Source organism: Cyprinodon tularosa, unplaced genomic scaffold (assembly GCF_016077235.1).
Source record: "Cyprinodon tularosa strain WSP-4 unplaced genomic scaffold, ASM1607723v1 ctg194, whole genome shotgun sequence".
Classification (NCBI taxonomy): Eukaryota; Metazoa; Chordata; class Actinopteri; order Cyprinodontiformes; family Cyprinodontidae; genus Cyprinodon; species Cyprinodon tularosa.
Window position 1 is genome coordinate 166,005 of NW_024038699.1, and position 13,811 is coordinate 179,815.

At 36.5% G+C, this 13,811-nt stretch overlaps 1 protein-coding gene across 1 annotated transcript; it reads right to left on the bottom strand.

The window, feature by feature from the left end:
* Positions 1 to 3,804: 3,804 nt before the first annotated feature.
* prr15lb (proline rich 15 like b) lies at positions 3,805 to 11,925 on the bottom strand. The gene is made up of 2 exons (XM_038283481.1): positions 11,733 to 11,925; positions 3,805 to 4,931 (listed from the first exon to the last, which is right to left on the bottom strand). Exon 2 carries the CDS (start codon positions 4,902 to 4,904, stop codon positions 4,581 to 4,583), a length of 324 nt encoding a protein of 107 aa, XP_038139409.1. The 5' UTR covers positions 4,905 to 4,931; positions 11,733 to 11,925; the 3' UTR covers positions 3,805 to 4,580.
* Positions 11,926 to 13,811: the final 1,886 nt, after the last annotated feature.

Here is a 13,811-nt window from a genome sequence, read left to right on the forward strand (position 1 = left end):
GTAATAAAGTTTCATTTTAAGCAACACAATTTTGACATTTTTCCAGCAGGTGGCAGCAGAATATGTACCGAAAAAATATAACATCCGAGAAAAGTTACATTTTGTAGCTTAAAGGTATATTTCAAATCAGAATTTGGTTGATGAGCTTGCATTGGCAGTGCTGCATCATTAAACAATGACCAGCAGATACGAGTTAAGTGTCAGTTGCTAGTGTCCGTTTACCATCACCAAGTCAACGAAACCTACCAGCAACTGTCAAGGGAAACAGCAAACTTTATAACATGATCTCACTTCTATCAACTTGCTTACAGCACAAACCATCTTAGAGTTTCCTCCTGAATTCAGAAATAATCAGCCAACTGAACAGACACCATTTACAAGAAGAGAATGACGGGAAGTTTAAGTTTTAAACAATTTTTCTACCTTGAATAACATACCTATTTCTCGAAAAGAATACTGTTTCTTCAGCTTTTTATATGGGTGCCTTTCTACATAATAGCACTATATGACCAAATAACTATGTTACTTTATGTTATAACAATTTATATTTGCATGTTTGTGGCTCAAAATTCTCTGTTCAATGAGCTTAATATTCAAGAAAAGGGAGAGAACTAGATTAAACTGCAGTTAAAGTTCAGTAGTCTAAAAGCTGTGAGGTAGAAACCGTTTCTAAGTGTGGTGGTTTTGCTATGGATGCTTCTGCCTGCCTGACGGGCAGCTGCTAGTGCCACTCAATGATCCAAGTGCAGAGAAGCCTCCACCAAACAGCAGAACTGAGGTCCTGAGTCCAGCTGTCTGCAGCTTATTGAGGAAGATGAGACACTGATGGGTTTCCTGACCAGACAGGGAACTGTTGGAACTCAGGGTAAGGTCACTGGAAAGATGCACCGCAGGTATCTGTAGCTGAAGACCAGCTCCACAGCTGCTCCTCAGTACAGAGATGAAGATAATCCTCTAACCTTCTGAAATCCACCACTATCTCTTATTCACATTGATACAGAGGTTATTGTCTCTGCACTACTGTACCAGGTGTTTAAACTCCTCTCTGTATTTGGACTCATCTGTTTGCGATGCATCCCACTACTGCTAAATCCTCTGCACACTTCCCTATATGACAGCTGGGGTGTCCGATTGAGAATTTCTATGTCAGCATAATAAACAGGAGGGGGCTCAGCAAGGAGCCAGGTGAAGGAGTGTTGAACGAGATGGAGGAGGATATTAGCGGATCCTAAAAGTTTGAGCTCTGTTGGTACAGAAGCCAGTTTCCCAATGTAGGACTTGGTCTAAGAGAGGAGAGCATTTGCACCAAGATATGTTTAATGAGGGATGCAGGTACCATGTATTTCTGCTCTCCAGAAGGCTTTGTAGACCACGGCTTTGGCCTTTTGCAATGTCTGCAGTTATTCCTTTCCTTGCCTCCCTGAGTGAGAGTCCTCATCTGTCTTGAGCACAGCATCCCTAGCTTTAAGCAAAGCTCTCACCTCAGCATGTACCGAGGGTCTCTGGTTCGGCTAACAGGTCTCTGTCCTAATGCTGGTCACTCATATGTGGCTAGTTCTCTGAAGACCTGCCAATAATGTAAACTGAAAACAATCCTGTAGCACAGCGGCTCTATCACAGAGCCACAAGTTGACTTCTTTCTTATTTGACATATTCTGTCTCAATGGTGGTGGATATGCTGGCAGCAACAGGATGGAGCTGTGGTAAACAATGCCAAGATAGGGTTGAGGATGAGCTCTATGTACGATGCACCATGAACTATAGTGTACAAGCATGCCAGAGAACTGTCTCCACACATGCATGGTGCAGGGTGTCAACATTTAAGCAATGGAGACAAACACCACAGTAAATTTGAATGGCAGATAGTATGGCAAACATTTCAGTGTCATTTGTTTTATTGCTTTAGAGCATTTCACTAGCAGGAAAAGAATGCATGGAGCCTCATAACCATGTAACTGGTATAGTGTGCAGAAACATCTGAGCATTATAGGAAGTAGAGGCCCCACAGGTCAAAATGGTGGTGAAGAATGATAGAGCTATGATGCTGTGAGACTTCCAGATAAAACAGACGCCCTGGTTGCTAATGTAGGGTTTAAAACATTACCAGCCTTGAGGAATGCTCACATTGTTTATTACCAGTCAAATGTAAAAACTTAACCTGGGGCTACAGTTTATGTATCTGAAAAGGAAACTGGAATGTGCTGGATTTATTTTCCCTCAGTTACCACCAGATAAGGAATCAAGACAAATGCTACAGAAGAATCAAAATTTAACGCAACTACTAAAAGCTTAGTTTGTCATATTTTAAATATTAGATAAACTAAGCCAGTGGTGGATGAAAATCTAAGTTAGCTTGGACTATGTAAGACTATCAGAAATTACACATCAACTCTGAAAAGAATAAAACTGCTGAGAACAGATTGAATATTATTGCAAGTTTCTTATAAGTAACTTCTGCCATCTGTAAGTATTTATTAGTGCAATACCTCACAGCCTTTTGATCTCTGAGTAAATCCTACATTTAAAACAGAAATGGACGACGTGCTTGGAGAAATTTAAAACAGAGAAAATCACAGGGTTAAAACCAAGTCAAAATACTGTTTAACTATTGGTATTTATGAGAAAAGGTATGTATATTGGATGTGTTTTAATAACATTACACTATTTAAGTTTTTTTTTTTTAACTAGAGATATGATGTACTTCTGGCACTAAAGGGATATTGCATATTTTTGTGTTCATTTGCACTGAGAGAGGCCATTTTTTCGCACCTAAAAGTGCTTGCCCGGAGGTCAATAAAACAGTTCAAGTATCCTATGATGGAGGCCCAAGGTAGGTGGTAATAAACCAAATTTGAAACTATTGTCATTGCTGTTCTTGTCTCTTAATGAAATCTACTACTTAAGCAGCAGCATCAAGACAACTTTTTGCTCTATCCATGCATCTTTTCCCAGTTAATGACTCAGGGTCGAGGTGGGGGCATTGCCTATCTTCAGCAGTCTATGGGAGAAAAGCAGGGTAGACCATGGACAGGTTGCCTTTACATTGCAGGGTGACACAGAGACACACAACCATGCAAACACACACTCACACTTAAGGACAGTTTAACCTAACAGTCATATTTTTGGACTGTGGACGGAAACTGTAGTACCTGGAGAGAGCCCACACATGCACAGGGAAAACATGCAATTTTTAATTTCATACTTTCTCTTAATTTTTAATTTATAAAGAAAATACTAGATGAGTCATAACACTGGAATTAAGCCTATTCTCAGTTTTCAACCTGAACCTTTCTGCAATATTTATACTACTATAAACAGACAAGACAAGTGAAGATTTAAATTCAGCTGCCTTATATTTATTTATCTTCTGTTCCAGTAAAAAATATGACTTTCAAAGAAAGACAGAGCTCTTTTTATTTTTCAAAAACAACAACTTTCCCAGATTTTCCTACCAACAAGTTGTGCCACATTGCTCAGACTTTATTAAAAACACACAAAAAAAACATTTCCTTTTTGTAGTTTTTTGTCTAGATAAAAATACGTACTATTTAGAGATGACATTGAAGGCACCAAATGGAGGTTTAGTACACGAGTGTCTAATGAGCTATCCTCTAAATTTAAAAAAGTAATAAAAAAGTCAAGTTCCATAAAAGTGCACTGCAATGTGATTTACTCTATAAAAGTACTATGAATAATACAATTTGTAAGCTTCTTCCCTCTGACAAAATAGGTGGCTGTCGTTGTGTCTCACCAACCATAATTGTTGTTATTGTTACATGTATATCTAAAATAACATTCGACAAAAATGTTGAAACAATTTATTCCAAGAAATAAATTAACGTTAGCCCCGAAAATCTTTACAAAGTTCATTTACAAAATTTATAAACTTGTATTAGATTAATAGAAAACTCATTAAATGACTATTTATTAGAACTATACAAACAGATAAAGAGCCCTTACAAAAAAAATAAAATAAAACAATTATGCAATTATGGGATGAAGTTTTTTTTTCTTTTTTCCCCCAAAGAATTTAGATAAATCTTTTCTGGATTTAGAAACCAGTTTTTCGTAAGAGCAAGTATCTTCTGGGGCTACAAAAAGCATAGAACATATTGTCTGACATCTCATATTTTCGTTGTTTTCTGTGGTCTCTCCATCAAATTTCAGCTTAATCGACCGTATCTTTTTAATAATGTCTAATTTAAAAAACGAAACCAATAACTGTTACACAACACAAAGGCAGTTAATCTACTTCATATTAACGCTTAGTTTCAAAAAAGAAAAAAAAAACAACAACGGCAACAATAATAAAACCAGCACAAACATAAAAAATGCTTGAGACCATTAAAACATTGGGTTTTAGAATTCAACATTTACAATCTGGAGAAAGGTGATTCCAGGACCAGTCCCTGATATGGTTTTTGAATATATGACGATTGGTTTTAAGATACTCATTGTTAGTTTCAGTTTGGGTATTCACTTGGGTTTGGTACATTGTGACAAAAACGGGTGTGTTTTTGAACCTTGGTCAAAGACGTGAGTGATTTATGACACATTTGTGATTGCCATGGTGTATTTTGCTATTTGTCCGTCGTGTTTTTATGATTCTCATTACTTTGCTCTGCAAACAGACTTGGGTTCTCTGTCAGTGTGGCCCGGACTTTCTTTTTCTCTTTGAAGCGACCGGAGTTGGACACTTTGACGTGGCGGCCCTTGGTGGCAGATTTATCCACTATCTTCTCCAGTCTGGCATTGAACTGGCTGTCCTTATTGTCTGGAGAGATGCCTGCTTGGTCTTTGTTCTCATTGTTGCTTCCATGCTCTGCAGGGATTTCATACAAAACCTTAGGTTCAGATTTCTTCTTGCGTGAGAAGGTAAACTTCCACCAGCTTGACTCAGCCATGGCACCAACACAGACTGGAGGACGGGCCTGCAGAGACCAGAGTACACAATTAAGCCTGCTTTTACCATTCAGTCAAATCTACTTTCTTTTATTCCCCAGTCAACCAGGGATGTCACAAAGTATGTGGCAAAGATTTATTCCAAGATGGCTAATGACAGGCAAATATTTTCTACCCAAAATGAATCACATTTTAGTCACAGAAATATAAAAAATGCATTGGAGAAAATCTACAATTTATATCCAGAATAAATGAAAGATTAAAGTTTTCCAAAGAATTTTAGAACTACATAAAAGAGGGGAATGGTGGTCTATGTGGTTAGGGCACTGTGCTTGGGTCCTGGAGGTTCTTAGTTCTAGTCCCACTCATTCCCAAAGACTGCCACTCTGGGTCCCTGAGTAAGACCCTTAATCCTAGACTGCTCCATGGGCAACACACAATGACAGCCCTGTGCTCCCCAAGGGGATTTGTTAAATGCAGAGGGTGAATTTCCCCATAGTGGGACAATAAAAGGATTTACATAAACATACATTTGCAAGAAAAGGCTATATATGAAGTTTTACTTTACTTTCTACAAAGAGATGAAATTAAATTCTAAATGTACAGTTATAAAAACTGTATTTTATTTTAGTGCTATAACATAAATGATTATTAACATATTTAACATGGAGAGATGATACTTTTTTATAATCTACATAATTGGAAAAGAGATCAATTTCTGAGCCATCCTTTGCATGTATTGCAGCCACACTGCTTGCTACCATAAAGCTACTGTTGTCTGCCCTCTGTGCTTCATAGATAAAGTTAATGCTTATAAAAGAGATAAGCTTACTAACTGGATATTCAGCGTTAACTTTCACAAGGCAAAAAATCATAACACATAAAAAACAATCCTGTTCGAATCATTTGCACATTGGAGTTACTAAATGCTATTTTCCTAACTATTTTTACTGTATATTTTTACATAACTACAAAAGAAAAATAAACAGTGGGTATTTTCTATACTTTTACAACATTGTGAGGATCTTTTGCTCCTCATGGGAGACAAAGCTTTGCCCTGATACAGAAAAGGTGTTGATTTGGGGTTAGGTTTAAAGAAAAGGAGTGAAATGATTAGGTAAAGAATAAGGATGCATATGTAACAATTAAGTTTAGAGTCAGGGTTAGGCCATAGAAATAAATGGAATGCAGTGTGCTTGTCATGGTGTGTGTGGGTGTAGGGTTAAGATAAGTTGCTTTGTCCTTTGGAGCATTGTAACCCTGGCTGGCTTCCACTTCCTGCTGTATTCGCTACAAATAAAAGTAGAAGAAGAGTAAAAAAAAGTGGCTAATTTAATGTCTAAAATAACAAAAGAATGATTTCAAAAGACTATCTTCAAACATGCTTTTGGTTGCAGCTTTGTGTTTGAATTAATCTCTGTCCATTAGTTCAAACGTACAAATAACAGTGTGCTCTCCTTATGTACAGAAGGTTCTGCTCTATAGGCCCTTTCTTAGAAAGCTGAGCGTAGCCATTGTTGCTCTGTTTCACCTGCTCCTCATCTCTTTAGTGAGGAGTTGGAGTGACACCTGACACCTTGGTCTCAGCTGCTAAATTAATGATTATCTGAACAGGATCCTGTGTGACACCGTGTGATCTGATATCAAATGGCTTCTCACTGAGCTGTCTGCAGTCTGCAGAACAGAGACTACTGTATGGTCTTACTGCTGATGTTGTAACAAGTAGCTGTGCAATTATCTGGATTGATTTTATTGTGTGAATACATGTACACTTCTGTATCCCACTTAAGTGTCCCAGACATCAAAAATCTTTGAAAAGATAACACCAGAAAAAAGGCATTTTTTTTTTTTTTTACAGGGGATAATATATATCCTGAACCAACCTGACACTATGTGAAAAATTAAACAGCCTGCAACTGTGATTACCTACTTTTTTTTAAGCTGGAACCAATTGATGTTGCTTAAGTTGCCATGTCTACGTCGGTAGAACCGAGAAATTGTTTGTCTGACTAAATTAAATCAGTAAAAAGTTTTCAAAAAGCAATAAATCGTTCTCAGAGCTGAATAAATTTAAGAAAATGTGAAAAAAAAAGTAATTGAATGACTGGAAAAAGGTTAAAGGTTAAGTCATTATCCACAAATAAAGAAAACATGGAACAGTGGTGAACCTTCCCAACAGAATATCAGCTGATCGACTCTACCCGGGACATGGTAAAATCATAAAATAACAAAATAAAACAACGTTTTCTCTTGCTTTGTTTGCTTTCAGTATCTACGATTCAAGAATATGAATAAGATGAGAACAAAATGTTTTTTTATGCGAGAGATATAAGGATAATCTATTTAAAGAACAATGAATATAAAGGAATGTTTCGCATTGGTCCAAGAATTTTTTCATGTTTTTGAAACGAGAACTTTATGCTAATTGTAAGGCCAATACTGTAGCTTTTCAGCAAAAGAACATTATGCTACTAGTCAAACACGGTGGTGCTGGTATTGTCAGTGTCTGCTCTGCAGCTTCAAGGTTTAGATTATTTGTTATAATGTAATAATATATAATAATATATATATATTGATATATCTATAATATATGTATTTGTTCAATTGAACCATGAATTCTGCTGCACCAAAAAATCCTGACAGAGAACGCCTGACCATTACCTTGTGGTGATAAATGCAACTAGTAAGGATTGCACACAAAGACAATAATCTAAAGAACACCATCAAGTCAATGAGAGAAAAATGAAAGTCTAAGTCTGGACCTTAAATCCAGCTTAAATGCTTTGATCTGACTTTAAACATAGCACCTCATGCTGCAAAACTCCCCTATGGAGCTAATGTAAAGAAATTCAGCAAAAATGGGTAGGTCAAATTACTATGTCACTTTGGTTTATCTAATTAGAAAATAAAACTATTATTAGAAAACGTTTTTCTATTCACTCATTGTCTTGTCTAGTATTAGATTTAGTTTAATGATCTGAAACATGCAAAAAACACATGTTTGAGAGGACAAACACTGTTCCATAGCATTGTAGATACACAGGAAACAATAACCTCTGTAATGCACCGTTGCCTGGCAACCATACAGCTAAAACAAATAACTTTTCAACAAAACAATCATTAACTTGGTAATCTGAGTGGATGGATCATAAACCGGTTTATGGAGCTCTTTTCGAAAATGGTCCCTGATACATCAGCCTGTTCAGTTGCTGTTTTTTTCTCAATACCTTGTTTTGAAGGTTTTCTTAAATGTTTCTATTGTTATATAAAACGGTTTCTCTTAGTATTTCTTTGTTTTGATTTACTGTTTTATATTACGACAGATTAAAGATATAATTCGCAAAAAGCTTCAATAATCCAAACACTCTGATGATGTCATAACTCAACTTCAGGGTTTTAAACGAATGTTTAACTCTGTGGAAAAGTAAAATGGCGGCACGTTACTTGATTTGCGTTGAATCGGGAGGTGTGCGAATAAAATAATAGTTACTAAGGTTTTGTTATTGAACTCATATCCAATTTCTAATTTCAAATGTTCTTTATCTCTTATAAGCCAACAAGCTACTATATTAGTTTTGTTAATTGAGTCGGATGTTTAGATGTGCTTACATTTAAAGACTGAAGCTTTTTTTTAAAATATTATCTCCTTCAACTGAAACGGTTAATCAAGCAATAAAAGATGTTAATTTTTATCAGTTTTTAAATACTTGTTGGAAAGTTGGGAGAGATCAAACTGAACAATTCATGGTCATATTTCAGTCTTCTTTTATTACTCATGTGTTTAAAAACTTTGATAATTAACTTTTAGTTTTTCTATCTATTGTTTTAAAAATTTAATGATCAGTTTAAAAAAAATTAAAAGAAACTAAATTGCTTTACATGAACATTGTCTTCTATTAGATAATGTTTTATGATAGTCAACACATTCCTGAAACCAACCGCTTACTTTCCCTTTTGATGAAAGAGTGTCAATCGTAAGCGAAACAATAAGTGACTCCAGGTTGCAGAGATATAATAGCACATATAGTGTGTTCTTTTTTGCAATAATTATGTGCATTATTATATTATTTGATTTTTTTTTTTGCACAACCGGTCCTGGTCTAAACTGCTCTGTGACTTTAAATAATTTAGCTCATCATTACATCTGACCTGTACTGGACCTCAGTCCTGTGGTTCCAACACCAGTCAATTCGAGCAACTACTGTTTATGGCCAGAAGTCTTCAACGTTTTCCAGGTCGAGAACCCCCAACCTAATAGCGAGATGGAGCAGGGACCCCCTAATTATATATTGCAGAAATTGTGTTACATCAAACTGGTCCTATATAGTCACTCTATTACAGATGAAGTTACGTAATGAAAGTAATTTCTCCCTGGGATTATTAAAGTATTTCTGATTCTGATTCCTGGTTAATGGGACAGGTGTTGTGAATGAAACGGTGCCCAGCTTGAAAGAGCTCCTGTGTGTCGCTGAATGTGTGCATTGATGACTGAAAGACATCTTCTGCTCCATTTATCTGTTTACTACAGTGTGTTGAATTCATGTTAATGTGATTTTAAAGACATTTTAATTAGTGGAAAAAATTGCAGGGGGGAATATAAAAAAAAGTCTAATCAACCAAAACAAACCAGTCATGTGATCACTAAACTCTTAACATTTCCTTGTGATGATTATACTGTATATTATATGTTCTTTGTTATGTATTTGCCTGCCTAGGGTCTACGGATGAAAACTAGCTTTGTAGCTATAATCCGGCATATTTACATTTGTTTTTATACTGATGTTCATTAATGCGCTTTGTCCCTATTAATCTAAAAAAATAAAAGGTTTCACGACCCCCGTGCAGTACCTCCGTGAACCCCCTAGGGGTTGCGGACCCCCTGTTGAAAACCTCCGGTTTAAGGTGTTCAAGTAAAATGCATTAGTTAGCAGTGTCCTAATTGAACAAAAGAAGAAGACATCTTCAGGGCAGTAGTAGAAGTATTCAGTATTGAAACACAATACTGTAAATACTTATCAATATCTAGCACATATGTCTTTTTTGAAAAATTTTTTTGATCAGCTGTTTTAAAGTATGTAGCAACATAATATGTGTAAAATAATTATACTTTCAGTCACCCAGTAAAATGGTGGCAAATGTTTCCAAATCATACAAAATGCAGACCTTTTATGATTGGCCATGTTCATTTCAGGAAGAACGATTGCTTTATCTTTAAAGATATAAAAAAAAGTATCAGTGATTATAAATCTAAATTAGGTTGTATTAAATTAATTCAAATTACCCTCCTTTTCCCAGCAAAGGATGGATTTAATTCCTTGACATATCTTAGTGTGCTTTATTGGACCTCTGGGGACTGTCTGAACACACCCGAAACTAAGCTGACAATGAGCGCTGCAGATTGTAGGCCGAGCTTTATGAGCTTCATAAGAGCAACAATATCCCTTTTATGAGGGCTTAAAGGAAGCAAAGAGGCGCACAGATCTGCCTTTGGTGTGGTCATTTTTATCATGAAGCACCTATGCAAATAAAGAGCCCGTGCCCTTTCACAGAAACTCTCATCGGACTCTTATCTGGATCATGTGACACCCGGCACTTGGCACGGAAAGTCAATGGCCCGAGGCGAGGATATTTCAGATTTCATTTTGCATTTTGAGTTCCAACTTCTGATTTTAGTCTGTTTAGTGAGTTTTACCATCCAACCCTGTTTTACATAATTAAAACAAATGATTATAGTATTCCAAAAGGATATAAAGGATTTGATTTCTCCAGTTTTAATAGTTCATAATGCTCTATTTCAATCATTTAAAGGAGATTTTTGACTCTCTGATGTGCATTTTCTGCACGCTCACATCAAATTTGTGACAACAATGCAATATGCACACATATTTCTGTTAGTGAGTCGTGTTTGACTTAGATGTGACCTTTGAGACGAAATCTCTTGTTCACATAAAGGACCCCCCCCCCCCCACTCGTTTTTAATAAGTCACCGTGTATTCTGTTGTACGTCCGGGCAGCACAGCTTGAGCAACTTCCAGAGATCTCAGGCGGGGGGAAAAAGAGAACAGACTTGGAAATGACTAACCAGAGGCGATATGTTTAAGCAGAGACGGAGGTATGGGGGGGCCTCTGAGGGCATCGGCCCCTCCTTTACTTTCACCATTAGAAGACTCACTTCAGGTCCTCAGGTTTCCCCTGTAGTAACAATCTCACTGCTGACTCTTGGCAGACAAGTTGACTTTGTTGATAAAAGAGGCGCCATGCACGGCGTATTAACTCCCATGTCTTGGTAATAAAAGGAACCAATTTATTTTATAGCAGCAAAGTCCAAGAGATTATTATCGCTTTTATGATTTATCTTGTGACAGCGAAGACTGGTATCACGTCTTCCCAGTTTCAATTGTGCATAATATTAGATAACAGTATCACTAGACAGGTTTCTGCCAACTACCTGTTGATGGCTGCAATTAAAAACTTAAAGTGTGTTTAATCCCCAACTGAAAAACAGCTGTAAAATGTCAAACTTAAATATCAGTAACAACAATAACAACAAAATTATAGTTTAACAAAATATTTCTGCATTTGAACGCCTAGAAAACAGCCAGAAAACAGACTCGACAATTGTTTTATGAAGCATCCATATATATTTCATCCATAAATGCTCACGATTGATAACTGAAAGGTTGCAGTTTTCTAAATTTCAATGCAATATTAGAGTTTAAGGAAATATTTTCTCTTATATCACTGAAACTCTTTCATACATAGCGTTACAGACATGGTACTACCATCTGTTGCAGACGCGAATCAGGTTTCACATGGAGCTCTTCTCTTACCTCAGGGACAATGAGCTGCCTGCCTGAAGGATTCTCTCAGATATAAAGGTGTCCCATCATGTTGATCAACTCTGTCCCTCTTCACACTGCAGCTCTTTAAATCTTCTGATTCTTCTCCTCAGGTGATCATGAACAGGTGTAGCATCTCTCTCCCTCTGCCTAACCCTGCAGCCTTGCTCCCCACGTCCTCCTCTTAAAAGCACACCCTTCCCAAACACACACATAACTAAGGCCCGCCCAGCTGAGTGCAAAGCAGCGCTGCAACATTGTCACCAAGCGACCTTCAGCATTGCAAGGAGCAATTAAAATCTTTCTTTGTCTCACCTTGAAAGGGAATGTTGTTTTCTTAAAGAGGAAATTGTCTGCAGGAAAAACAATATTTTTCCAGTTTTAGAGTGAACAAAACTGGAAGCTTAGAACTGGAGCAAAGGAGAGGGATTTAGAAGTGTTTTGCATGGCTTTGTTTAAAAATCACAGACAGCAAGCGGATGCCTTGGTGACCATTCAAATGAGCTGAAAATAAGGCCTTGTGTGAGAGTTTCTACCATTGCTCCTGCAGGGATTGAAGCAGGAGATTTTCATGACTTTCTAACTTAATTTCAATAATTCATTGCTTATTAAATAGAATACATAAAGAACTTTCATTTTGATGTTTTTTTTCCCCTGACAGTTGAATGTTTCAGATAATAATACACATTTTGATATCAGAGATAACCAAAATAAATACAAGAAAGAGTTTTAAAAAATAAATTTCATAATAACTATCAATCCAAGTGGTCCGATGTGAAAAAGGGATCACTCCCTACACTGTAGGCTGCCATTAAGTATTTATGATAACAGGTTGTGCGTGGGTTATTCAAATATGGACTTTGTGGTGTGCTTTAATCATCATGAAGCATAATCCAATTGCATTAAAGGTCCCAAATGCATCCTCCAAGATTTTCTGCTCAAGAGGAGAATGCATTGTTCCAGCAGCCAAGCAGCTCCAGACCATCACACTACCACCACCATTCCAAAAAAGTTATAAAGAAAACAATCCACTGGACTTTGTTTACAAATTTGAACACATCTTACCTCGTATCCAGGAAGCTTTTTCAATTCAAAATATGTCCAGTGGATTGTTTTTAAACTTTTTTGGAATAACTATGACCTGGATGACTGAGAATCTCCACCAGCATACCACCATGAGACTTTTAAAGTGATGTTCCACTGACATGTTTTTGTGTGTTTTCTGTGAGATGTTACAGGAAGCCTGCCTTCCAAAAAGTTCTACTTTGGTCCAATCACTCCTCATAATGTTTTCCCTGAAATTCTTGTCAAGTATCTAGATGTTTTGTATGAGAGATAAATGTCATGCTCTTCTCGTTCAGCAGGTGTCTTCACATTGAATCATTACCTCTGACCTTTACGGCAAGTGAGGCCTTCTGGGTCCTTTTGTGATCTGCTTTAAAAGTAGCTGACATACTTTTTTGAGTAACTTAGAAGGTCAGATACTCCTGGAAAGATTTGCCAAGTATGATTTCCTTCTCAGTTTGTAGATTATGGCTCTTATTGGTATTCACTTGAGTCCAAAACTGTTTTTAAAAAGTCTTTATAAACCTTTATAGAATGATAGTATCTTGGTCAGTATCTATGCTTGAAATTTTAGACTAAAATATGGTGCTTTTAAATGGTTTACTTACTTTCCTTTTTTTATTTTCTTTTATGAGTCTGGCAGTAGTTATACAAGAGGCTGCAAATAGTGAATAATGCTTTCCAAAATTTTTTATTTATTTTGTAACTAGTTACATTTACTCATTTACATTTACGTGATCAACTTTTTCAAAAGTACTTATAGGACTAGTTTTATAGTGTTCTACTTTTACTTGAGTAAACTTAAGTAAAATTTCTTACTTGAGTAAAATTTCTGGCTACTCTGTCCATTGTCAGTAACTTTATTTAATGAAAACAAGCTTCTTCATATCTTTGATCAGATATTCACACGTTCTCCCTTTTTTGTATCAAGACATGTTGGTCAAATATTATTTTCCATCTGTTGAGTCTGCCATGTCATTTGGAGGTTGAGTGAAAATAAAGTAA